The sequence below is a fragment of the Trichomonas vaginalis genome, chromosome VI (assembly GCF_026262505.1).
Source record: "Trichomonas vaginalis G3 chromosome VI, whole genome shotgun sequence".
In the NCBI taxonomy this organism is placed as follows: domain Eukaryota; phylum Parabasalia; order Trichomonadida; family Trichomonadidae; genus Trichomonas; species Trichomonas vaginalis.
The window spans coordinates 7,762,442-7,786,437 of NC_067208.1; the positions used below are offsets into that span (position 1 = coordinate 7,762,442).

Genomic DNA, 23,996 nt, shown 5'->3' on the forward strand with positions numbered 1-23,996 from the left:
AATTTACTTGGGGTTTCCCCCTAAAATAATTTTTTTTACTCTTAGAACCACTCGAGGTTCTCCTTACGGTTGTTGAGCTTGTCACCGTCAATGTGTCTGACCTTCGTCTTCTTGCCTGGATTTGGAACCCATTGAATTGCGACAAGCTTGCCCATGGAGATTGAACCGCGATTCCGAAGGTTAAGGTTCAAGTGTCCCAAGTTGTTGAGGACTGGGGTAAGAACCTTGCCTGTCTCCTTGTTGCGGATTTGGTATGGGTAGGGTTGGGAAATTTCGTAACCGTCATCGGCAACAAGGGTTGCCCATGTAGCGGCTTCAGGAACTTCTTCTTCTTCCTCTTCTTCTTCGTGTTTCTTTTCTTCCTCTTCTTCCTCGACAATTCCTTCTTCAATTTGGTACTCACGAAGTACGGTGTTGCATGTTCTGTCCTTTCCGAGTACCTTCCAGATTGCGTCTATCTCTTCGAAGAAACGGTAGATGAGTCTGGCAAGGTCTCGGTTCTCTCTCTCGTAATTGCGCAAGGTTTCCGTGAAATCGTTCAGGCATTTCTCATTGGAAGCTTGGTTCATGAGGACATCGGCTTTGAGATTGGTCATCTCTGTCATAAGACTACTTTGGAGAGTCTTAATGGTGTTTGTCAGATGAGCTTTCAATTGGGCAATTTGAATTTGAACTGGGCGCTTGTCTGGCAACCTTGAAAGGACATCTGCTATTGTGTTCGGCTTCGGTGCTTGTTCGGACATCGAAAAAATGAAGTGGTTTGAGAATGGCGGTTTTACTTCAAAAAGCTTGTTATGACAGTTATGTCATACAACAAGTTTAAAATAATATCTTGTTCTTCTTCTGAACGTTTGTTGTCTCTTCCGATAAAAGTTTCGAACATGAGAACCAAAAAACGTTTTTTGAGATTGCGGAAGAGTTCAGGCAAACGTTCATATTCTGGATATGTTGGGAGCAGTTCAAAACATCTGAGCTGACTTTCGGACAAAATTGGGACAATGTCAGAAAATTCATCTTTGGTCGGACTGCTTGAAGGTAAGTCCCTTACATGTAAGTAGCTCTGGTAAAGTCTTCTCATCTCTGCTAACTTCTGGAGTATAGCTTCGTAATTTAAGAGTTTTAATTTTAATTGTCTTATTCCTCTCTTGACATCTAAACGGTAAGTATCCATGAGGTCAAGAGTAGCTTTGGTAGCTTTAAGTGGAGCTATCTGTTCCTTGACTTCTGCAATTTTGGTTGCAATTGTGGTTTGAGCTCCTTCAAGTTCGCCGTCTATGTTGTTCTCAACGCCTTCAACCATAGCTTGAAACTCTTCATCGGTCCATTGAGTTTGGTGTGGGACGAATTTAACTTGCTTCATTCAAAAAATGAAAAAAAATGTTTTTACTCTAAACATGCCATGTATATGGCTATAAGAAACTTACCAGAAGGCTTCTTCTTCACACGAGTCTCTGGTAACTTGAGAGTTCTTGTTGGAGTTGGGTCTGGAATTTCAATTCTTGCCACCATAAACTGTGTATTGACCGAACTTGCATTTGCAGGAAGACCGGTCACTACAAGGTTCACAGTTGAAATAGTTGTACTCATACCTGGTGAGTACGAGTGTGAGTAAAAACATAAAAAAAGTGAGTTAAAATGAGATGTTTACTGAACTGGCTGAATGTCGCCTTCACAGGTTATGTAGAACGGCTGACCCGAGAAGTGAAGGAGAGACTGAATTGCCAATTTCATATGGGGTAGGGGGTTCTCCTTGTTTGGTATTTTTATCCAAGGACGTTTGTTTAGGAACTTAACAAGAGCTTCTCTTTTGGCGTCCTTTATGCCATCGTAGGCTGTCCCGTCTGGTATTTGAATTGGAATTCCAGTCGAAGTCTCGAGCTGAAGTGTAGACCTTCCAGAAATAGTGGTGAACTTGACCTTGGGCTTCATTACCTTGCGCAAGTAGTCTTTTACGCAGTCGTTAATTTCAATTAGGTAAATTGCCTCGTCAAGTCTTTCTTGCATTCCAAGTTCTTCCATCCGACAGGAAAATATTTTCCCGACAAAGGGAAAAATTTTTCCTTCCGACAGGAAAATATTTTCCCGACAAAGGGAAAATTTTTTCCTTCCGACAGGAAGAACTCTTCCAGTTGTCCGTCCGTAAACCATTCAAATTTTCGAAAATTGAGAACTTTTTGGTCGAACTTCAGAAAAACTTTTCCTTCCGACAGAAAAAGTTTTTCCTTCCGATAGGAAAAGTTTTTCCTTCCGACAGGAAAAATTTTTCCTTCCGACAGGACACAAACGGATGACTGACGTTCCTCTTCCTGAATGCCTTCCAAAGCCAGAAGAACCGAAAGCTGCAGAACCACAACAGTCTCCTCGGCAACCTCAGTTCCAGCAAGTACCTCCACCAAATTACTACCAATTTCCACCTCAAGGTTACTACCCACCACAAGGCTTCCCGAACTACCCTCCTCAGCCTATGCCTTACTTCCCCAACCCTTGGTTGTTCCAGCAAGCTCCACCCCAGCAATTCCAATCTCAATCCAATCGAAGAGAGACCAAGAGTTCGAAGAAGGTCTGAACCGTTTACGCAAAGATTATGCACAGCCCTATGGAAGATGACAGGCTTTCAGTCTCTTCCCTCAAATCGACCAATTCGACTCGTACCACAGATTCGGTTCGTGACCGTGACGACTACCTCAAGCAGTCTGAGAGACTCTTCATCTTACAGCCATTTACAGCTGGAGCTCTCAAGAACATGCGCAATTACGAAGGTCAAACACCAGCTGGAGACCGCAAAACAGACGTGCTTACAAGAGCAGTCCAACTGGTCAAGACAAAGACTGAGATAGTCGACTTCATTCTTGCAGCTTGCCCATACAAGTAAAAAAAATAAACAATTACGAGTTAAACTTTTTATTCTTTCTTTTCTGAGTTGTTTAGAGCTGGTTTCTCTTGTAGGAACCTTTCGTACTCTTCCATGGTCATGTAATTGCGAATTTGGTACGCAATTCCAGGTTCGTTGTTTTTGAACCTTATGTATGTAACGCTTCCATCCTCCTCAGGGAAGTAAGCTGCTAACATCTGACCAAGTTTTCTCGGTGACTCGGAGCTCATTAAAAATGTCACTTTTTAAACGTTAAGTTTTTAGTCTTATTTTACCCTTTGTTTGTCAAGGTAGTATTGGAGCGCAATTTCTCCAAATTCTCTGTGTCGGAGTTCTTCAGCATTTTCCAAGGTGTACCTGGAGAACTCAAAGAAGTTGTCAAGAACATACTGCCATGCTGCTCTTCTGAGTTCGTCGGTATTTTGGAAGTGTTGCACCTTCGAGTCTTCGGACATGAAAAAATGACACTTTTTCTATTAAACCGTTTTGGCATTTCTCATGAGTGAGTATAGTTCTGCCGAACCATTGGAAGAGAAGAAGTACCCTTGCTGGCAAAAGACAAAAATAGTTGCCTTAGTTGTCATTGCAATTGTACTCGTAATTGAATTCATTGTACTTCTCTTCACGTACATAAAACTCAGCAATGGTATTTGCTTTAAGAAGCTACCATCTTACTAAGACTAAACACTTAGATTTTTCAAGCTTGACTTTTTACAATTTGAACTTTGTTTGCGTAGATATGAATTCTGAAAGAAGTATGAGGGTCTTGTATGACTTTGTACTTCTCCCATAGTTCATGTCTGTCAAACTTACCTGCCATGGACTCTTTCATAAGTTCCATGAAATCGTCTTCGGACAATCCGGGGAAAAGTATTATGTCAGTAAGTATTCTTTTAACATCCTTACTTAAACTCTTTGCTGTCTGTACACAAATGACAACTGAGATGTTAAAGTGTCTGAGCTTCTTAAGAATTCGACACATGTCTTGTTCTCTGTTCTTTAACAAAGGATGAGAAGCAAAGTCATCTAAGATAAGAAGACATCTATGAGGGTAAGTCTTCCAATCGTAAGATTGCAATTTCTTCGAAATGTATTCTATCTCTTTCTGTTTGTTTCTGAAGTGTTTCTTCTCTAATATTCTCTGCATTTCCTCATTTGGGTCTTTAAACTTCGAATTTATATACTCATTTATAGCATTATACTTCAAAACTCTTCTTTGGTACTTCTTTATCCAATCTAACAACTCAGTATCCTTTATACATACTAACTTAGACTTCTTTATAATATCTTTGAACGAATTGACGGTTTGGTCAAATTGACCAGAAGTACTACAAATAACAACTAACTCATAGAATGGGTTCTTCTCATCTAGTTCTTGTTGTTGTGCAGCCATTTTAAGATAAGTGAAAGTCTTACCCGACCCAGGTGGTGCAATTAGACCTGTTATACCATTCTGAGCAAATAAGAACTTGTCATGTATAGGTTTTATCTGAGCATTTTCTAACTTCACCTTGTTCTTCTTCAAAACATTCTCAAATTTTTTGTCAATGTCGGCAAACTTTTTTTCTAACATATTTTTAGAAAAATTAAAATTTTTATCTTTTAGAAAATGTCTAGCGATTTCGCTATCTATATTCGAGACAAACTTTTTGACAGCAAAACATCTGTCGACCATAAAATCTTACATAGTGTAAACAAGAAAGGTGAATTTGTTCTAAAGTTCTGTTTCTGGGAATATGACAAGAACCATAAAACATTACAAAGAGCAGTCTTAAAATTTGTCAATGACAGACTTGTTGACAGAGATGACGCTGATTGGAAAGATGAAGTCCAACAAAAGTTCTTAGAATGCAAAGAAGACACATGCGCTGTTCTTGAAGATGAAATAGAAAACAGAATAGATGAGCTATTAAAGGACAAAGAACTTTTACATAAATATAGTTGCGCCAAATTTGACATAACTCCACCAGAAAAGAAGAAGAGAGAAAAGAAAGAGAGAAAAGAAAGAGAAAAAAGTAGAAGAAGAGAAGAAAGAACCTGAACCAGTTCCAGAGAAAAAGAAATTTGACATGTAAAAATAAAATTTTATTTTTAGAACATTTCTGGGTCAATGTCAATGTTCTCTTCCTCTTTAGGAGTAAACACTGGCTTAGACTCTAAAATCTTTTTACCCAATTTACCTTGAACTTCTACAACTTTAGACTCATAATATTCATAGTCGTCTGTCTTCTTTGGTTCATAAGGTATAACAAGTTTGTATGCTTTGCCTTCTTTAAGGTTTGAGAACCTTCTGTCAAAACTTTCTTTGACTGTTAACAAACCTTCTATGTCTAAGTCTTCAAATTTCGCACCATTTTTAGTCACAATAGCAAACTTAACTGGTTCGATGTTCCAAACTTTGCTGAATGAAGACTTTTCAAAATGGTAGAAGTAAACATTCAAATATGTGAATGGGTCTAGTTCTTCTTTAAGTCCTGACATGTACTTGTTTACTGAAATATATTTCGTCATCTTTTCTATCGGATAAAAAATATTTTTTTTAAAATTTACTCAGAAAAATTTTTCTTTGTATATACACCATTCTGAACATCTAAAAGACTTTTGACATTTGCCAAGAATGTTCGTTTAGAAGCTGCCATATAACCACATTCTTGACAATATTGTTTATACAAATCATATAAAGACTTTTCATCTAATGACACAAAGTCAGTTTCATCTATGAACAGTTCATATACACTCTTGTTTGCTTCTAACAATGTTTGTCTCTCTTCGGTATGTGGAATTTGTCTTGGATTGAACTTAGAAATATCTAATGTCATGAAATATGAGAACAAGTGGTTGTAAAAGTCAGATGTCAAAGTTTCTGCTAAGTCGTCAAAATATTCTGTATCTTGCATATGAGAATCTGACGTTCTGACAACTACATATCTTCTGTCAGAACTTTCTAACTTCATCGGAACAGCATTGTTTGAAACCATAATGAAGTTTGCAACATTTTCACAAACTCTTTGGTCTTTATACTTTCTTTCAACAACTCCAACTTTATCTGTTATAAGACTCTTCAAAGCATCTGAGTTCAAAACTTTTGTTGTATCTATACTTTGAAGTTCATTGCAAACTATAAGTTTCATATTCTCTATTGAGGAGTTAAACTTGCCACAGATGTTTTCTAAGTTTGTCATATTCGGATTCGAATAGCCCTCTAACAGTTTGCATAAGATATCTGTAAAGAATGTGTTCTTACCTGTTCCTTGTTTTCCAATTATAATGAGAGCAGTTTCATTTTTAGCACTTGGATGTTGTAAGATGTTTGCAAACCAACATAAGATATACTCATAAACCTTTTCGTTTCCATTGCATATAATTTCTTTGACATGGTCTAACCAAGCTTCTATAATATTTTCTTTCCATTCTACTTGTTCATATTTATATCCAGTGAAGATAGAATAGAAGTTTGGAGAAGGTGTATAAAACTTTATACCTCGAACTGAAAAATCTTCTAACTTTGACAATAAGATATCCCAAGCATCTAACATCTTCATTCCAACTTGTACAACTTTTATTTTCTTAAGTTTCTGTCTACATTCTTGTTCAGACACTATTGTTGCTCTTGGTTTGTTAAAGACAACATCCCATTCTTTCATGACATAACATTCTGGGGCAGAGTCAACATAAATGACTAAACGTTTCAAATTCTCGACTGCTTTGTTATAGTCTCTAAATGGACACATATTTCTGAATGCTTGGAAGTCATAAAAATCTGAAACATCTATTCTGTACATTTTTATAAAAATAAAAAAATAATAATTTTTTATTCTTGACTTTGTTGTTCCATTTGTTGCATTTGTTGTTCTTGAGCTATTTGTTGTTGAAGTTGTTCTTGTAATACAATACTTTCACCAGTTGCATCTTCCAATTCGAAACTTTCTGCCGTCATTGACAAATACATAGGACATAAAAGTTTTACAGGAACAAAGTTTGCGTCAACTAATGTCAACGTTATACTTGCCAAAGTGTTTGAGTTCACTAAGGTTGAAAATTCTGCATTCGAATGAACAATAGGCAAACCAGCAGAGAAAGTATTGTTTATACGCATAAGTATCTTTTGGTCATAATAGTTTCTGTCGACATTCGAATAACACTTTTGAACCTAAGTTTGAAACAATATATAAGATTGGTGTGCTTAATGTCAATGGAATAGACATTCCTTGTATGACACCCTTTCCTGTTATAGGAAACTGTTGGTAGTAAAAACCAGAAATAAGTTTGTATTATAGCTCATATCGTTTATAGTAAACTCAGTCGGACATCCAAACATAATGAAACCTGCTCTAGTTGCAGCACATGTTACACCCGTACTTAAAGTATTAAATAAGTCAACAAAACCTGTTGGTGGTATATCTGAGTAAGTATCTTCAAAGGAGTATTTTTTACCATTCACAACAATAAAGTCTTCTGGTGTCAAAAGAGCAAAACAGGCTTTAGTCGTCATTGTGTTTAAGGTTAGTTTACAATATCGTCCTTGAGGACTTTGTAAGTTTGTTGTTATAGAATTATATGACTCGGGTTTTTAGTCGTAATAGTATAAACCATTATGTCTTCTGCCATTTACTTAGCAAATAAATTTTAATGAAATGTTGTGGTCGTCAAATATTTTTATAACGTCTGGGAAACTATATTTTAAGTTCAACATTTCACCTCCTTTCATAACGTATATCTTGTCAATGACATTATATGAAACACCACAGCAACTAATGTCGGGTTCTATTTCTTGATGTTTATATCGTCTGCCTTTGTCAAAAGTTTCAATAGTTCTTTCAAAACTTCATGAGGTGCAATGACATATGAGTTCACTTTTACAGGGTTGTGTTCGACCAAGTTTAACATTATACTTAAAGCTTGACAAATCTTCTCCTGAGTTTGAAGTTTGTCTTTCAGTTGTTGGTAGTCGTTTCGAATATCTGCAACAGAACTTAAGTCTCTGTTAACTTCAGGATATGTTGGTTCTTTTACAGGAACAATTGTTATACCATCTTCGTCTTTGTATGGTTTCCCCACTTCAACATCTCTGTCTTTGACATTGACAATAACACTTTGACTGTTTGTTTGAGTTGGTGAATTTAACTTCACATCTGCCACCGCCATTAAACCTTTTGAAACACTTACGCTTCTATTTTTCGGAAATGACATTTTACTTAGAATAAAAAGATGGACGTATTCGGATATCTTATTGAATTGAAGCAGAACAAAGTTTATACTCACAAACAATACAAATACATTGACAGAATAGTTCTTTACACAAACAATGGAAAATGTTATAGAATAGCAGTCTTTGCTGAACCTAAATATTTTCATAAAGCAAAGAAAGTTGGTATAACTGAAATGGTGAAAGTTCTTGAAGCAGACAAAAATATAACTTCAAACTTACAGATATTACTAAAGGAAAGTTTATAATACAATATTATGTCAAAACTGGCGTACTGTCAATATTTGACGGAGAGAAGTCAGTTCAAGAACAACTTACTGACCTGCTGCCAAAATCTGCTCGATGGAAGCTGTCGTTATGCCAATCTGAGGAGCCCCAGCAGGTTTCATCGAACGAATCTTCAAAAGAGCATCTTCCGTGAAAGTGCTATTGGTTTTGTAAACTTCTTTGCTTTCAATTCATCTGGACCGTCTCTGTCACCAGTATATTGTATTTGAACTGTACCAACAGTTGAAATACCACCCATAAAGTCTTCTGAGTCAGCAAATGGAATGCCAAGCCAAAAGTTTGAACGGTCTCCATTTGTATATTGAGTTTTTGACCTCCTGTATGAGTCCATACTTTCACATATGGCATAATAGAACTTTGCATTTCAGGGTTAATGGTTGTTGTGAAGTTGTTGTTAAAGTTCATAGCATCTAATGTCAAGTTGTATGACCTCATATCCTCAACTGTAGAATATTCTTCTCTTGGATAATATTTGCCATCTATGTTTATATGATATTTAATACCAGGGTTGTAGAAACAAGAATAGTCATTTATAGTTCGTCTGAACAGTACAAACATAGTATCTGCATGTTTCATTGCAGTTGTTAAAGCAATATCTGTTCTTGCACCTGCGGCTCCTGGATTTTGGTTTCCAACTTCACCTGCAAAGTCTTTGACATATATTTGGTGTATAGGGAACATAAGTGGAACTGCAATATATTTGGCAGCTAAAGCATTTGAAATATCTGGGTCCAACATATAGACTGCAAGTCTGCTTTCTATTCTCTTGCATTCAAACTGTTCGCATGTGAACTTAACTGGGTCCCAAGCATCTCCAGCAGCATTGAAATAATAGTTTACTTCAGTGTTGAGGTTTGAGAAACCAAAGTCTAAGTCAACTTTGTCTTTGCAAAAGTCACAGAACTTGGCTCCACCAGTTCCAGCTACAGTAATGCTGAATGGGTCTTGTGTTGGTGCAATGACTAAGTTATTTTTGCTTGGAGTAAGTTCGATAGAAATTTTTCCTGCCCAGTTTGGCAAGTATCTTAAAAACCTGAAGATGAGGAAAGATGACAAAGGAACTCTAAGTTTCAGTTTTACTTTGGTTACTGCTGCTGCAGTTTGTCCAGAAAGGTTAACATAAACTCCTGGAACGTTAGGGTCAAGTCTTCTTATTTTCTCAATATTTGCATACTGGTCTGTTTGTTTCTCTAGCTTGTGGTTGTACTGAGTTTCTCAAAGCGAACCATTCATAGTTTGCCCATGTTACTGTTTGAACTAAGTCAGAGTTAGAATATATCTTATATCCCATGAAAACTTCTGGAGCATTTGGTATCCGACATAGAAAATTCCATTGCAACCTTTCTTGTCAGACAACTTGGCAGAAGGTTTTATTTCAATGTCTTGTTCCACGTATAAGAATGAGTTGTCAATAGAAATAATATGAAACCTGTCGCAAGCAATATCTACTGTTGTTGAAGAACCTTCTCCAAACTCACCTACGTTTCCATAAGAAACAGCAGTTGTATATTCGTAAGTTCCAGGAACTATTTCTGACCTTCTAATGGCATTGTCGCATTCGTTATACCATTCGGAAACATTTCCGTTCATGGCATCCAAAACTGTTGGTGTTATATTCTGAGCGGCGTACATTTCATATGGGTAAAAATATAGAATAGTTGAATTTATGTGTCATAATAGAACCCACTCGTACCAAGCTTTACTTTCTTCCTGACTGAGTTTTTAACTCTTCTTTTTCCTTCATTGCCACTACTTTCACTAGATGAAGTTACTTCTTCACTACTTTCACTTTGTTCTACTCTTCTTCTTTGGTGTCGCTTTTGGTAACTTGCCCTCTGCTTCAAGTTGTTGCATCTTTGCCTCATGTTCACCTAGTATGTTGTAAATTTCCCATGTCCTTTTTGCCTTTGGGCTCTGGTCGCCCATCTCAGGTAACCTATATCCTAGAAAGATTTTGTCATAGTTTGTATTTGAGTCTTCGCTTATTGTTTGCTTGACTCTTTCCTGAGTTTCCGGTTTCAAGCTCTTCAAACAGAGCTTGTCCATATGGAATAAGCTCGTTTCCAAATATATGTTTTTGTAGCCATTCTGGTTTTCTTTCCATGTTACCAATAATATCTTTTGTGAATGGGAAAGCTTTTACCCAACGTTTCAGTCTTGCGTCATTTATTTCTGTAGTTGGTTTTATTTTGTCAAGGAACATGTTTTTCATACTAACATTTCATTTGGTACTGTCCATTTGAGTTTTCTTAAATATTCATCCATTCTCGGTTCATTGTCTGCAAAGTAAGTTTTTATGACATTTGCAAACTTTCGTTTGCAAGGTCATGTACAATAGGTTCTCTTCCTTCGCTCTCCCTAACTTTCTTTCTAAACTCTTCACCAAATATACCATCTCTATGGTTTCTGTGTAGTTCTTTGAGATAAATGTTCTAGAACGTCAGGTGTTATATTTCCATCAGCCATGTTCATTTCATACTGGTCCAAAATATCTGCATCTTTCATATCTTTCAATGGCATTAAAGCCGCGCTGAAAATACCAGCTATATCTGGTTCATCATTCACTTCCATTGCGTCTACAACTTCTTGGAATTGGGGTTGTAAGTTTATGAACCACCTATCCGGATTAGCTTTATGACCCCATCTCATTGTAGTTCCATAGTCTGCAGAAACAAAAGTAGGTTTGTTTCCATATTGGTTAGGTTCTGAATGAACTTTAAACAATGTTTCATTTCTATATGTTTTGTTGAAATTTAACCTTTTATTTTCACCGAGTTCAGCCAAAGATTGAACGTTATATGGTCGTAAGTAAAAAGGATTATTGTATTTGCGTACATTTTCTTTCAGTACTTCCATTCTATGCTGAATATTTTCATCTGATGTTGGAGTCTTTTGTATGTCGGCGAACATTTTTCGATATTCTTCTACTATGTCAGCCGAATTTTTCTTAGACTCTTGGAAAGATTCCATATTCTCCGCATACACTTGTTGAGGGTCAAGATTTTTCGGCTGTTCCAAATCTTCATCTAGTTCTGTGAAGTTAGTTTCCAAAGGAGGGACTTGTTCGTTTCCTTCAGGCTCTTCTAGTTGTTGTTGCTGAACTATTTCTTCCATGTCTGGTTGTATCTGAACTTCTTCCTGTGGAGTTTCTTGTACCTCATCTGCTGGCATTTCATATATTCCGAGACCGTTTTTAACAAGTTCCCTATCTAAGTCATCCGGACTCATAAACCTTTCTTCTTTCGTTCCGTCTCTATTTTTTACGCGTTTCATGAAGAGAGTTGAATTATCATTTAGCTCTGACACCAAATATCTCGGAGTAAATTCATTCATGTCATTTGGATGATATGCTATTAAATCATATCCCATAGCGAGCTTGTATTTTCCAGGTTTGAGATTATATCCGATTTGATGCTCAACCATAAAGCTAAATAGGTTCGGGTCAGTATTTCCTTCCTTGAACTTTCTAATAGCTTCTTTATATCTGTCACTAAAGTCAAGAGTATCTGGGTAACCATAATCTTCCTTAAGCATTTTTAAGAATTCTTGGTTTCCTTTTTCTCTACTTCTTTTATGTCCTTGCTCTGTTTGTGGTTGTTGTTGTGCAGGGTTTTGAACTGTTGGTTGTTGTGCAGGGTTTTGAACTGTTGGTTGCTGTGCTGGTTGTGGAGGTGGTTGTTGTGCTGGTTTTGGTTGTGGTGCAGGGTTTTGAACTGTTGGTTTTGGTTGTTGTTGTTGTGCTGGATTTTGAACTGTTGGTTTTGGTTGTTGTTGTGGTGCTGGATTTTGAATTGTTGGTTGTTGTGTTGGTTTTGGTGCATGCCTGTGTCTGTGTCCATGTGACGATGTAAATGTTTTAGGTAGTCCTGGTGCAGGTGCTTCTCTTGGAGGGTTTGGTGGTATATAAGTTCCACCAGCTGGCACATATGTTCCATCTGCAGCATAATGTCCTACCTGACTTTTCGTTCTTAAGAAAGCATTTACTAGGTCTGTTTTGGTCTGTTGTAACTCTTTTTCTTGACTTTCCACAACAGTTGCTCTAACGGCGTCATAGGCACTTTGAACTGCCTGTCTCGTTGCTGCATCTGTTATTTTCGTCATATTTTGTGCTACTTCTCTTAACTCTTTGTCGAAACCTTCAGACTTCAGTTTCTTTCCAGATGAGAAGTCGTTCACTAGTTTCACCTTACTATGAAGAGCTTCGAAGGCATTCTTAAAGTCAGCATTCATTAAAGCTTCATTTGAACTGTCTTCATCCGCTTGTATTTTTGTCCTTATTGACCCTATAAGTTGGGCTGCTTTAGCGTTGGCTTGGGCATCTAACCAGTCATTATTAGCTTTTATAATATCTGCGCTTTTCATTGCCTTTTGCATGGCTGCGTCGTTATTTTTACTTTCTTGTGCTAAGTTTTCATACTGTACGGTTTGGTTTTGCAACTGTAAAAGTTTTTCTGCCTTTACATTTGCTTCAACTTCTTTTTTTATATTCATCGCTATCCATATATGTCTTCATGGCTTTTTGTTTTATCTCTTCATCTTTCAGTACTTTATATTGAGTAGTATGGTTTTTCAAATTTATAACATCTTGTTCCATTTTTGCTACTTCTGCTGCTTTTTCTGACACTTTTTTCGCATATTCCTCTGTACTTAGTTCTTTCAGTTGTTCTTCTTTCTTCTTTTTCTCTACGTTTAACTCATTGAGTTTCTTTGTGTGTCTGTCATATTCTAGTTTCTTTTCGTTTTCACTTATTTTTTCTGTATGTCTATGTTTGACTTTTTGACATCTGTTATTTGATTTTTGAGTGAACTCAAATTCATTTGACTTTGAGGGTTATAAGCTGTTCCGTCTGCAGCTCCACCATAGCCTGCCATTTTCGCTAAAAGTGCCGCTCTTAAACCTCCACTCTGTGCACCAATAACTCGGTTTAAAAGCATAGGGTTGCTTGACATTTGTTGCAACATAGTGGGGTCATTCATCATTTGTTGTTGCAACTGTTGTTGTGGTGTCAGTTTTACTATTGGATGTTTCAATGCTCCCTTCCTCTTACGTATATTCTTACGTAGCTTACGTGGCATTTTAAGTGAAGTTAAAAACGGTTTTTGACAGATGTTTATATGACACTTTTTGTTCAGCACAAAAAACTACTCGGTCAAAGTGTTGTCAGTTTTGTAAAATAACCGTCCTATCTCATTCTATAAGGGGAAAAGGCTTCTCAAAGTATACTTCCTTGGAACGCCTGTAACTTTTCCTGTAGCGACGATAGACCCTTACTTGTCCGGACAAAGTTATACTATTTTGAGTGCTCTACAAAAAAGTCAACGGCGACGACTCTCAAAAACCGTTGTGTAAAAAGTTTTACCGTTGGACAAAAAAGTATATATAGAAAACAAAAAACGTTTATAGTTCATTCAATATTTGAGATGGAACGGTTTGCCAACGGTAACTATTAAATAAAATAAAAAAATAGAGGGGGTTACCGTTGACAAAAACCGTTTATTTCAAATATTTAAATATCTGTCTTTTTTTGGTCAGTTCATTTTTATCTAATGGAAGCCAACGCTGTTAACCACAATTCAAACATTAACAATTCTCAACCGCTAACCAAAGCCAAAGCCCCACAACCTCCAAGAACCGGCACAGCGGTTAGAATAACCACCAAAAAGTCTAACAGCGAATTAAGAGAAATTCTTCAACAAATTTGCTCTAAATATCTCAAAGACGCCGAAGAAAACACACAACCAGACGCTACATACAATACTCAGTTCTGTGAAGTTCTGAACAAAGCAATTACTAGTTCAATTGAACTTACTAAGACAATTCCAAGTCCAATTGAGCTTAGCGATGTCTTAGTTCAGTATTTTCCAACATTTACTAAGCTTATAATGTTGAGAACTTTATACCAAGTTCGTCAAAATCTTCCTCGTTACATCCAACGGTCATTCGACAAGAGAATTGCCGAATTTCAAGTCTTTAGTTACGGATATGACGAAGATGAATACGTTGACGAGTTCGGAGACAACTGTACAAAAGTTAGCTACATCTTTTGATTAATTCTGATCTCGAATTTTATCAAAGAATCATATGAAATGCTTGCATTATTGCAAGTCAAACGCATAAGATCAACGTTCCAAGTTTATTTACCTCAAAAAATGACAAAACAGAGAAAATCACAGCACATTTCATTTTCAAAAGAAAATAATGTAACATAAGGCTTAACAGATCAAAAAATCAATGAGAAAGATGAGTTTAAATGATCAAAATCGTAAACATTCCTTTTGAGCTTATACGAAAATGAAACTGAAAGAATAATTTAGATATGCCATCATAATGAAGGCATACCATTGCTATTTTGTGATCTTATCCTACATAAAATCCGAATGGATCGTCTGAAAGAGATATCAATTTCGGATCATTATGACATCAATTTTCATTCAATTTTCAATTTGCAATCCGAAATTTTACATTTTTTATCAGTCAAATACATGCAACCAATTATTATTAAAACCGAAAATATTTTGAATAAATGATATCACTTCTCTCCAAATATGGACTCCATACTGTTTGTTGGGCATTGCGTATTGTTTTATCATTTATTAATCTGAATTGAACCATGTAAATGGTGTATTATCTACGTTGATGGTTGATGCATTCGTTGCAGAGAAATAATTATATAGTTATGCAAATTTTGAATTTCTGAGGTTAATTTGCATAACTTTAGGATGAGGATCAAGTCTTTCAAAAGGCGGACATTTTTGAGAGGACTCGTTTTATTCTTATATACGAAAAAAGGAGATTTGACAGAACGTCAAATCTCCTCAAAAAGTGACAGTTTACATGGCAAACAATACGAGCAATTTTTAGCCATTTTGGCTGAGAACTAGGGTCTGCGAGGTACATAGATAGAATCAGTACCTCGCAGACTCTAGTTCTCTATATGGCGCCGAGAAATTTTGGTGAAATGTCGTCGCATTTCACCAAATTTTCTCGACGCCATAGGATGAATTGGAGGGTGTGAGATACTATTACATATAATAGTACTCACACCCTCCAAAACCTCGAAAATCTCAAAATTTCCTGCAATTATCATCAACTTTGCATAGCACAATCGGCCAAAAAATCATTCAATTGTCCTTCTTCTCAATATTTCTTAACTCTTTCGATTTCTTTCAAAATATCTTTCAATAATCTTTCAATGATAAATATTATACAAAAACGATTAGTATGAAACTTTTTTGCATTTTAAAAATATTTTATATTTCTGTTTTTATTTCAATTTTTATATTTTTATTTTCCTTTTTTTAGATGAAACTTATTTGTTTACCAATATTCCTTATTTTATAAAATTTTTCAATTGAATACTACAATAATTTTATCTCTCCTTTATTAAATTTTCGATTTTAGGTCAGTAAGTGGGGCTTCCAGGCGCGTTGCGCCCTCTAGCCCGAAGATGTTTAGTATAAATGAAGTTTTTATTCGGAAAATTGTTAGTCTTCTGGTGTGAATTCGGAGGACTCTTCTTGGATAGAGTCTTGTATTTCCTCCTCCTCTTCTTCCTCCTCCATTGCTTCTGGGAAGAAGCCTTCTTCTGGGTCGAAAACATTATATAATGTGTAATTGAATGACACATTATATCTTTCTTTGAGTTCGCTCCTGACAAAGAACTTAGTTCCAGGAATACAGAAGACTTCTGTGCGTTGGAAAAGCTGATGTCCTGGAACGAATTTGGCAATTAGAGACTTCTTTTTTCCGAATTGTTCAGGAGTTTTCATGACGACAGTAACAACATCTCCATCTGCGAGGTCTTGTTGTTGTTCGGAAAGGTAAAGAGCAATGATATGAATGGTTGCTGCGTTGAATTCGAGAAAGTCGAATTCAAATTGTGTTGTCGTATAACATTCAAACCATTTTGTAGTTAGTATACAAGTCTTGGGTATGGTGGCACTGCGTTCCACCTTACCCAGTACTTGTGAATTTGACACTTTACAAAACCGTTAACATATATTTTACAACATGAACGCAAAAACTAACTTAACCTTAAATATTTACAAAGCCGCCAACAATTTCACCTCACTATCGTTCTCACTAACAACTTCACTAATGTTCTCATAAATTTTCCTCAATATCTTCATCATCAGTGTTAACCCTATTGTAGTCATACTTGAAGCCATAAACTTTCTCTAACTTCTTAACGTACAATTTACATAACTTACCTTCGTCATCGTATGGTTTAATGATATAACTATTTCTATCTTTATACACAGTCAATGAAAAGTCAACTGGTCTCGGATGTATTTGAAAGAACATGTTATGCTCAGGAAGGAAGAATAAATGTTTAAATGTATGTTTGTTATATGTTTTGATTTGTATGAGTTGCTTTTGTTCTGTCATTACATCCAAATAAAAATTTTTAGTAAAATAAAAAATAAACTTAAAATAAATGATATCACCACCCTCACACGTATGAAAACATAGCACAAAAATAAATTTAGGTGAAGTGGTGAGATCTCACCTCTTTTTTCACCCTGTTGAATTCATTGCTTTATAACTCTCTTCCTTTCTCCAACTCTTCTAACTTCTTCTTAAGTTCAGCAATGTTGTCCTCATGAAGTTTAATTTCCTTAATATACCTTCTCTATCTAATGGTTGCTTTATCTTTCTAAACTGAACTCTACCATCCTTCATAGTATGAATGTAAAAACCTTCTGGAATAGTTCCTGATTTAATGTATTCTACCAAAAACTTTTGTTTCATTGCTTCAGTGACTTTATTTGTCATTTCAATCAAATAAAAATTTTAATATTAAATAAAAATAACGTTATTTTTTCAGTAAGGAAACGCAGGAGTTTTACGATTTATTTGAGGAGTAGGTTCTGGTTTAAATGTTGGAGTCGGTTTAGGAGTTGACTTTTGAACAGGAGTTTGTACTTCCATAGGTTCAGGAGTCATTGAAGGTTTTGCTTGTGAAGGTGTTGGAGTTTGTTTAACTTCAGCTACTTCAGTATTATTTACAACATTTGCTTTATTTCTTTTCAACATCATAACTGCTCCTGCTGTAGCTAGCAAACCTAGTGGGAGACCATATCTTATATAAGGACTTGACCAAATGCTATTTTTGACAGGAGCTGGTGGAACACCTAACCTTGGTGAGACTGCTCTTTGCCATTGTGCAGCTCGTAAGAAATATTCAATAGGTGCTCCATAATCGTTTGGTAAAGTTTGTTTCATAGATGGTGAAGGTTCACGAGAGCTTGATGAAGAACTCATTTATAAGCTTTAAAAATAAACGTTCATCCTTTATTCCTCACTGTCGTCCGTGCTAAGTTATAGTCGTCAATCTTATTATTGGATGCCATTAGCACGCACCTGAATGGCAAAGCAACAATCCCTCATAAATCCAATAAGTGGCTTTGGTACATTTTCAGTTGCTAGTTCAATAGGTCCTTTAACAGACAATTTGTATGTTATTGGAGCAGTAGATGTTTGACCTTGCTGGAAGCAAAAGTCCACTTCTGTTGGAAAACCACATAAGAAATGTGTGTTGTCATAGCTATCCCATTTATGTTCCACACTACCATCATCCACCAATGACCTCATAACATCTTCATTAAATCCTATCATATCATTGTTTGTATTGCAAGCGTTCGCAACCATTTCATAAAATACAGGTCCATATGATTTTTCAGGTTCTGCAGGCATATTTCCATAAGCTCCCATGGAAAGCTGAAGATATTTAAACTTAGGGTTCTCAAAATTAACATAATAGTTGTCTTTCTTTCTAAATAGTGCCCAAATACTTTTAACATTAATAGGCGTATAAGCTGCTGTAAATGTTGCACTTGAACTATCTGTATTCTTTGAGAATGAACCGTCCATAGGAATCCAATCCATAACTTTAACAGGAAAACATAAAGCCTCGTTTGTATAATGTTCTACAAGTTCTGTATAAATGTTAGGGTCTAAAGAGAATGACTTTGGATGAATGAAACATTCATTAAAATCCATCTTTGTTCGAAATAGTTGCTGGGTTACAGTTGTAATAGTAACTGTTCCACTAGCTTCTACTGCCTTCGTTATCATAGTGAATGGTTCATTCCATGGAACAAATTTATTTGTCGGTGGATTTGAATCTGAAGCAAATGCAACTTTAAGAGTTGGATTGAAAGCAATGATATCATTTACAGATATAGATGTGCATTGTAATGCGTCGCTACTGAACTTTACTTTAAGCTGAATGTTACCAGCAAATGCAGGAATAAATCTTATAGCTTCTAATGGTAAAAACTTTCTAACAGGAATTCTTAAACGAAGCTTAAAATCAAATGATTTTCCTGCTGTAATTGGACCACTAACAATTTGTCCTGTTCTGCATGTTCCCGAATGACTCCATACATCTTCATGTCGAGTCTTTGAGAAAACATCTACTTTCTTTATTTGTTCGGTAGTTTGTGAGTTTGAAGTTATATATGCTTCTTCTCTTGCGTTGTCTTGAGAATATACGATACGACCATTTGCAAGGATTTGATATCCAGCAACTGCATAGAAAGCGTCATCGAAACCAATCCAAAATCCTGGTGGGTTTGTTTTATTGGAACCTGAACCAATTTCTTTATCTACAATAAATTGACCTTCCATTTTATACGTAATGAATGTATTGTAAAGGTCCAACATATTTTCACCAGGAGGTGAGAGATTGAATGTTACCCATGTGTTATCTTTAGCAGTTCCAGGTTGTGATGGAATCTTTGCGTCAGAATATTTTCTATTAGTGTCACCAATTTGAACTGCATTGTCTATGATATCGAAATATGAGCGAATCTGATGAATATGCTCTGCTGGAGTAAATTCGTTTAACTGTTCGTTCTGCATGTATTTACTTCAGATAAAAATATCTATTTACTTCATTATTCTCACTCTTCTTCTTGGCATTCGTGGTGGAAGTTGTTTCTTGACATTTTCAATGAACTGTACATTCTCTTTTGTCTCAACTTCTTTCACTGGTGGGTCAGGGTTCTTTGACTCGGTTTGCTTTTCAATGAAATTCACGAACTTTGCAATAAGCTCTTGGTTCGTTATTGAAAGAACATCTGGCTTCTTTTCTTCTGTTCTATTGACTTTTCAGTTTGAATAGAAGGTTTTATATGGGCTTCACCTCGGTGCCATACACCTTAATGTTGTCGCTTCTGCATTCGCTAATGGAACCTTTCTTTTTCTTACGTATATTTTACCATCTTTACTCTGACTTACGTAATAGAAAGGATGTTGTATTCCTCTTGCGTCATTTAATATAATAGACTCTCGCTCTGATTTTGACAAGCTCATTTTACATCGGTTAAAGTTTTAATTTTTTTTTATCTGCAGTCAAATGACTCAGACAAGTCTATGGACAAGACCCAAGGGGTCATAGATGTTGAAGCATTGAAGAAAGAAATTCGTGAGCAAATTTTATCCGAACTGAAGGAACAAAAACAAGAACAAAAGCCAGAGAGACCAAAGAGAAAACTTAGTGAAAAACAACTTGCTGCATTAGCTGCTGGAAGACAAAAGAACCCACTGCTGGCGAAGAAAGCTAGAGAAGAAGCTGAAGCAAAAGCTAAAGAAGCTGAAGCAAAGAAAGAGTAAATGGTTTATTTTTATCCGAATTAAATGTATAGACAAATACCTTTATCTGTTGCGTTCAGTAGTGAAAACCCTGACGTCAAAATAAAGGGGAACAGAGTAACGTTTAAGTTTCCAACAGACTGGATTGTGAACATAAATGAAGAGAAGTACATTGGCATAACATCTATGTATATAACACGTGCATTTAGGAAAGTTGACTTTATACTTCAAGTCGAGATAGAAAATGACGAACAGTCTTTAAGCGCCCAAAACATTCACATATACAAATACTTTAAAGACGATACAACTTTACAAGAATGTATGATTTCATTTAATGAAATGTTCGAGAAAAAGTTCAACATTGAAGTACAAACTTTACAGCCTTTACGTGAGTTTTTTGCACAACTGAAAGAAGAAGGTAGTCAGCCACAACTTATAGACTTTCATTATGAATTTAATGAAAATGAAGATGGAACACATGACTGTCAGTTTGTTGTATATTCACCATTCAATGAAGTCGCTAAAGAGAAAGAAAATCCATTACGTATAAGATTTCAAATCTCTGAACCAAGTGATGATTTCAAGAATGTTTTCAATTATGATGCAATGCTTCCGAGGAAAAATGAATTTTCAAAGATTGTAACACCTGGCATTTGGGATAGAAAGCAAGCTATATTATATTCAAACTTAAGTAAGGGAGTTGAAAATGAGTTCATTGGTCATACAAGAACTTCACCACTTCCTAACCCTAAATACTATAAATTAACTGGCTTCAATCGTGAGTTTTGGATAGACATGTTCTCCACTCATGACCATAACTGCCCAGTGTTCTTACCTCCAGACCATAAGGACTGTCTCTACATTGAAGCACAACTCTTAAACTCTACCATCGCAGTATTGTAAAATCTACGCTAGCTTTATTTTTATCACGAATGACCTCATTTCTGACAAAAATAAATGACCTCATTCATGATCTCATGACCTCATTGCTGACAAAAATAAATGACCTCAGAACTTCAACTTACGAATAAAGCTTGTTTTAGTCGTTATTGAGAAGTTAAACTTTTCAGCAAAGCAAGGACTAGAAGACTTACATAAGTCAAATCCAATCTCTTGACCGTCATAAAGTGCTTTATATAACTTCATAACACTGAACTCAGAGTCTTTGTCAAATTTTCCTTGCGGAACCATTAAACCTTTATCTTCATCATAGAAACACTGAACAGAGTCAGGAAACATTTCATTAGCGGTTAAAGCAATAACATCTTGCTTCACGCCTTTCATTCTGCAGTGAAATGCAACTTCATTTAAATCGTTAGTGAGTAAGTCTATGTAAGTCTTCTTTCCACAAAATATTGACTTGTATGCTAAACTTTGTTTTCCAGGTGTTATTTCTGCAAAGTCGCTATGAAATTGACCAAGGTTTTTACCAATGAGAACTCTTCCATAACGTTTCTCAAACTCTTCAGCTAAACGAGGGATATCTTCATTGTAGAGATGCATACTGTCCGTATCGCTATAAAAGATGTCCATTCCTAAGTCTCAGCAGTACAGAATACTTCACACATTATTCTCTTCGACATGATAGAATATTTACACCAAGTGGACAGAAGTTAAAGTGTCTGCAAATGCTTTTCGTTAGCTTGAAAATAGTTTTATCTGAACCATCCAAACCTTCGAACTTCACTATATGGTTGTAGTTTCTGATGGCATATCTTATAGCATCTTTGTCATCTACTATGGTTATTTTTGACTCAATAGGAGATAGAATAGTTTTGCCATAAATACTGTTCAGAATGAGCTTTATATTTTCTTGCAAAGGATTTCCTTCTTTCTTATACTTTAACCTTAACTCAAACAACTTCTTTACTTCATCTCTTATTCTAATATCTCTGTTTCCATCGTAATAGTATCCTTGCAACACTTCACATTTGACACCTTGATATTTTATGAGGTCTTGTAATGTTATATGGTCAACATACATTAAACAGCAAGTGTTTGAACTTCTGGGAACGTTAAGTTCTGGATTTAGTTCAGGGTCACAAACTATTAAAGGAAAGTGTCTATGTATTCCAATCTCTGTTATCTTAATGAGAACAAAGAAGCCAGACATAAACTTTTCACCAATGGGTTCCTTTTGGTCGTCATCGAATAAATGTCTCATGAGATACTCTGTGCTTAACATCTCATCCTTCATAACCTTTGGAATTCCTTCTAAAGTATAAAGTCTTGCTATAGCTGATGGATATAATGAAACAGCGTCGAAGTCAGCAATGAGTTTCTTTTCGCTCTTTTGTTTCATGTTATCTGACAACATACATCTTCCACCTTGAATGCATCTCGAAATAAATTCTCTTGGTTTATTTGAGAGGTCATATAAATTTCCATTCGGGAAGTACACTCTGTTCTCAAATAATTTGTTAGCAATTGAACAAATACTAACGTAGTCATAAACGTTTAAATCAAACTCTTTCAATAAGTCATTGCGGAACTTTACAAAACCTTCTCTTAAAATTCTTACATCTTGTTTGCAATAAAATGTGCTATATTTTTCTAAGTCGAAGTGGTTTCATCTATTCTGCAACCTTTGATGGAATCTATGTTTTTCATGAATGTATCTGCATCCTGGATAAACTTACATGCTTCAGAAATGACACCAGTTCTGTTGTCATTTGCTAACAAAGTACTGCTGTAGTAGTTATATGGAAATACTTCTTTCGGTCCTGTTTGTAAGTTAAACATAGCAGGAAATAGTTTAAGCTTCTTATTTATAACACTGTAAGAGTCTTTTATAATAATTGCCCTTCCTTTATATAAGCCAGTTATTTGCATTGTTCGTGAACCTTTAATGATGGGAGTTCCTTTCACTTCTGTCATGTGTCTTAAGATGAAGTTTATATCATAACTGAGGTTATGGAAATATATTAAACTCTTGTCAGGAAGTCGTTCCAAAAATTCTGTTGCACAGTTCTGACCCCAAATGCTTTCACTCACTGAACCATCTTCACTGTCATAACAGATGTTAAAAGCTTTATGAAAGCCATCGGTACTACACTCAAAGTCAGCAAAGAAAACGTGCTCAGGAATGAACTTGCACTTATTTTTATTTACTTCTTTTGACTCGGCTTTCTTCTTCAGTTGTACACAATACTTTGGAGCATATGTCAAATCTTTAAATGGTGCAAGGTTCTGTTTATATAAGTCAGTCGTATATGTGAAAAGTTCTCCATAAGAAATAGGTTCGAAATATTTGCACTCCCACAATGTTTTCATAACATCCCATAGGGTTGTTCTATCATAACGAACTACATATTTATCTTCTCTCTTTGTATAAATCTTCATCTGTTTCTCAATGTTCATTCCACCACACTCCTTCAAGATTTCTATATTTGCGAATGAAATATGTTGTCATTGGAAGTCTTTCGTTTAGCATGTAGTGGTCTTCAACAAGAAGTAAGTCAATAGTTAACAGTTTCACATTCTTTTGGTATGTATCTCTTTATTTCATTATGTCTTGAGTCATTGAAATAACCAATGGTAACATTAAATGCTATACCTGTTGCGTCAGAAATTTCTTGTACTTTACTTTGAGGAAAGTCTCTAACACGAATGACTTCTCTCATGTGGTCAATAGTTTCTTCATTTACTCCAGCCTGAATGCAAGCATAAACGAAACAATTGTCTTCTGTCATAAGTGTTGCAGTTCTTTTGTTCAGTTCATTGAAGATTTGGTAGCGTTCAAGATTTATAGGTAATGTGCAAAGATACTTCCAGAACTGACCGCTTCTCTTCTTATAAAACTTCTTTTCACCATTATCTTTCCAAAAGCTTTCTATAAGTGCTGGGTTTCCTGTTTGCTTAAGAGCTTCCAAAATGGCTTTCTGGTCATTTGTCAGTGTGCTTTCATCTCTATATGGTCTCTTTTTTGGTTTGCCTTTCTTTACATCTGACATCGTTAAGCCTTCATATTCTGTTAAATCATACATCTTTATTTCAGTAAGATTCTTTATGTTTGTCAAGAAGAAGTCATA

General features: G+C 35.7%; 17 protein-coding genes and 6 pseudogenes across 23 annotated transcripts, besides 2 other annotated features; 5 read left to right on the forward strand and 18 right to left on the reverse strand.

The window, feature by feature from the left end:
- Positions 1-11,072: part of a mobile genetic element that runs on past the window's edge.
- On the reverse strand, positions 42-743 carry TVAGG3_0824810 (HNH endonuclease family; the record flags this gene model as incomplete). The annotated part of the gene is made up of 1 exon (XM_051248215.1): positions 42-743. The coding sequence occupies one exon, from the start codon at positions 741-743 to the stop codon at positions 42-44; it is 702 nt and encodes a 233-aa protein (XP_051083690.1).
- TVAGG3_0824820 (uncharacterized protein) lies at positions 776-1,360 on the reverse strand (the record flags this gene model as incomplete). The annotated part of the gene is made up of 1 exon (XM_051248216.1): positions 776-1,360. The coding sequence occupies one exon, from the start codon at positions 1,358-1,360 to the stop codon at positions 776-778; it is 585 nt and encodes a 194-aa protein (XP_051083691.1).
- TVAGG3_0824830 (uncharacterized protein) lies at positions 1,400-1,612 on the forward strand (the record flags this gene model as incomplete). The annotated part of the gene is made up of 1 exon (XM_001281572.1): positions 1,400-1,612. The coding sequence occupies one exon, from the start codon at positions 1,400-1,402 to the stop codon at positions 1,610-1,612; it is 213 nt and encodes a 70-aa protein (XP_001281573.1).
- TVAGG3_0824840 (uncharacterized protein) lies at positions 1,645-2,019 on the reverse strand (the record flags this gene model as incomplete). Its single annotated transcript, XM_051248217.1, has 1 exon — positions 1,645-2,019. The coding sequence occupies one exon, from the start codon at positions 2,017-2,019 to the stop codon at positions 1,645-1,647; it is 375 nt and encodes a 124-aa protein (XP_051083692.1).
- Positions 2,288-2,872, forward strand: TVAGG3_0824850 (annotated as a pseudogene). The gene has a single exon. A coding segment is annotated over exon 1 (585 nt).
- Positions 2,902-3,102, reverse strand: TVAGG3_0824860 (uncharacterized protein; the record flags this gene model as incomplete). The annotated part of the gene is made up of 1 exon (XM_051248218.1): positions 2,902-3,102. The coding sequence occupies one exon, from the start codon at positions 3,100-3,102 to the stop codon at positions 2,902-2,904; it is 201 nt and encodes a 66-aa protein (XP_051083693.1).
- On the reverse strand, positions 3,570-4,001 carry TVAGG3_0824870 (protein of unknown function, DUF4106 family; the record flags this gene model as incomplete). Its single annotated transcript, XM_051248219.1, has 1 exon — positions 3,570-4,001. A coding segment is annotated over one exon (432 nt), but the record flags the coding sequence as incomplete, so codon positions are not given.
- On the forward strand, positions 4,482-4,913 carry TVAGG3_0824880 (uncharacterized protein; the record flags this gene model as incomplete). Its single annotated transcript, XM_001301122.2, has 1 exon — positions 4,482-4,913. One exon carries the CDS (start codon positions 4,482-4,484, stop codon positions 4,911-4,913), a length of 432 nt encoding a protein of 143 aa, XP_001301123.2.
- On the reverse strand, positions 4,964-5,383 carry TVAGG3_0824890 (protein of unknown function, DUF4108 family; the record flags this gene model as incomplete). The annotated part of the gene is made up of 1 exon (XM_001301123.2): positions 4,964-5,383. One exon carries the CDS (start codon positions 5,381-5,383, stop codon positions 4,964-4,966), a length of 420 nt encoding a protein of 139 aa, XP_001301124.2.
- TVAGG3_0824900 (uncharacterized protein) lies at positions 5,876-6,654 on the reverse strand (the record flags this gene model as incomplete). Its single annotated transcript, XM_051248220.1, has 1 exon — positions 5,876-6,654. A coding segment is annotated over one exon (779 nt), but the record flags the coding sequence as incomplete, so codon positions are not given.
- Positions 6,684-7,364, reverse strand: TVAGG3_0824910 (annotated as a pseudogene). The gene has a single exon. A coding segment is annotated over exon 1 (681 nt).
- Positions 8,547-9,657, reverse strand: TVAGG3_0824920 (annotated as a pseudogene). The gene has a single exon. A coding segment is annotated over exon 1 (1,111 nt).
- Positions 11,073-11,128: 56 nt separating the features above from the next.
- TVAGG3_0824930 lies at positions 11,129-12,960 on the reverse strand (annotated as a pseudogene). Its single transcript has one exon. A coding segment is annotated over exon 1 (1,832 nt).
- Positions 12,961-13,148: 188 nt separating this feature from the next.
- TVAGG3_0824940 (protein of unknown function, DUF4106 family) lies at positions 13,149-13,442 on the reverse strand (the record flags this gene model as incomplete). Its single annotated transcript, XM_051248221.1, has 1 exon — positions 13,149-13,442. A coding segment is annotated over one exon (294 nt), but the record flags the coding sequence as incomplete, so codon positions are not given.
- Positions 13,443-13,913: 471 nt separating this feature from the next.
- TVAGG3_0824950 (uncharacterized protein) lies at positions 13,914-14,414 on the forward strand (the record flags this gene model as incomplete). Its single annotated transcript, XM_001285081.2, has 1 exon — positions 13,914-14,414. One exon carries the CDS (start codon positions 13,914-13,916, stop codon positions 14,412-14,414), a length of 501 nt encoding a protein of 166 aa, XP_001285082.2.
- A 1,437-nt stretch (positions 14,415-15,851) lies between these two features.
- Positions 15,852-16,136, reverse strand: TVAGG3_0824960 (uncharacterized protein; the record flags this gene model as incomplete). The annotated part of the gene is made up of 1 exon (XM_001293122.1): positions 15,852-16,136. The coding sequence occupies one exon, from the start codon at positions 16,134-16,136 to the stop codon at positions 15,852-15,854; it is 285 nt and encodes a 94-aa protein (XP_001293123.1).
- Positions 16,137-16,277: 141 nt separating this feature from the next.
- Positions 16,278-23,996: part of a mobile genetic element that runs on past the window's edge.
- On the reverse strand, positions 17,191-17,403 carry TVAGG3_0824980 (kinase C-related family; the record flags this gene model as incomplete). Its single annotated transcript, XM_051248222.1, has 1 exon — positions 17,191-17,403. One exon carries the CDS (start codon positions 17,401-17,403, stop codon positions 17,191-17,193), a length of 213 nt encoding a protein of 70 aa, XP_051083697.1.
- On the reverse strand, positions 17,451-17,631 carry TVAGG3_0824990 (uncharacterized protein; the record flags this gene model as incomplete). Its single annotated transcript, XM_051248223.1, has 1 exon — positions 17,451-17,631. A coding segment is annotated over one exon (181 nt), but the record flags the coding sequence as incomplete, so codon positions are not given.
- Positions 17,662-18,444, reverse strand: TVAGG3_0825000 (annotated as a pseudogene). The gene has a single exon. A coding segment is annotated over exon 1 (783 nt).
- Positions 18,469-19,233, reverse strand: TVAGG3_0825010 (uncharacterized protein; the record flags this gene model as incomplete). The annotated part of the gene is made up of 1 exon (XM_051248224.1): positions 18,469-19,233. A coding segment is annotated over one exon (765 nt), but the record flags the coding sequence as incomplete, so codon positions are not given.
- Positions 20,011-20,868, forward strand: TVAGG3_0825020 (uncharacterized protein; the record flags this gene model as incomplete). Its single annotated transcript, XM_051248225.1, has 1 exon — positions 20,011-20,868. The coding sequence occupies one exon, from the start codon at positions 20,011-20,013 to the stop codon at positions 20,866-20,868; it is 858 nt and encodes a 285-aa protein (XP_051083700.1).
- TVAGG3_0825030 (organellar and viral DNA polymerase type B) lies at positions 20,974-21,249 on the reverse strand (the record flags this gene model as incomplete). Its single annotated transcript, XM_051248226.1, has 1 exon — positions 20,974-21,249. One exon carries the CDS (start codon positions 21,247-21,249, stop codon positions 20,974-20,976), a length of 276 nt encoding a protein of 91 aa, XP_051083701.1.
- TVAGG3_0825040 lies at positions 21,904-23,103 on the reverse strand (annotated as a pseudogene). The gene has a single exon. A coding segment is annotated over exon 1 (1,200 nt).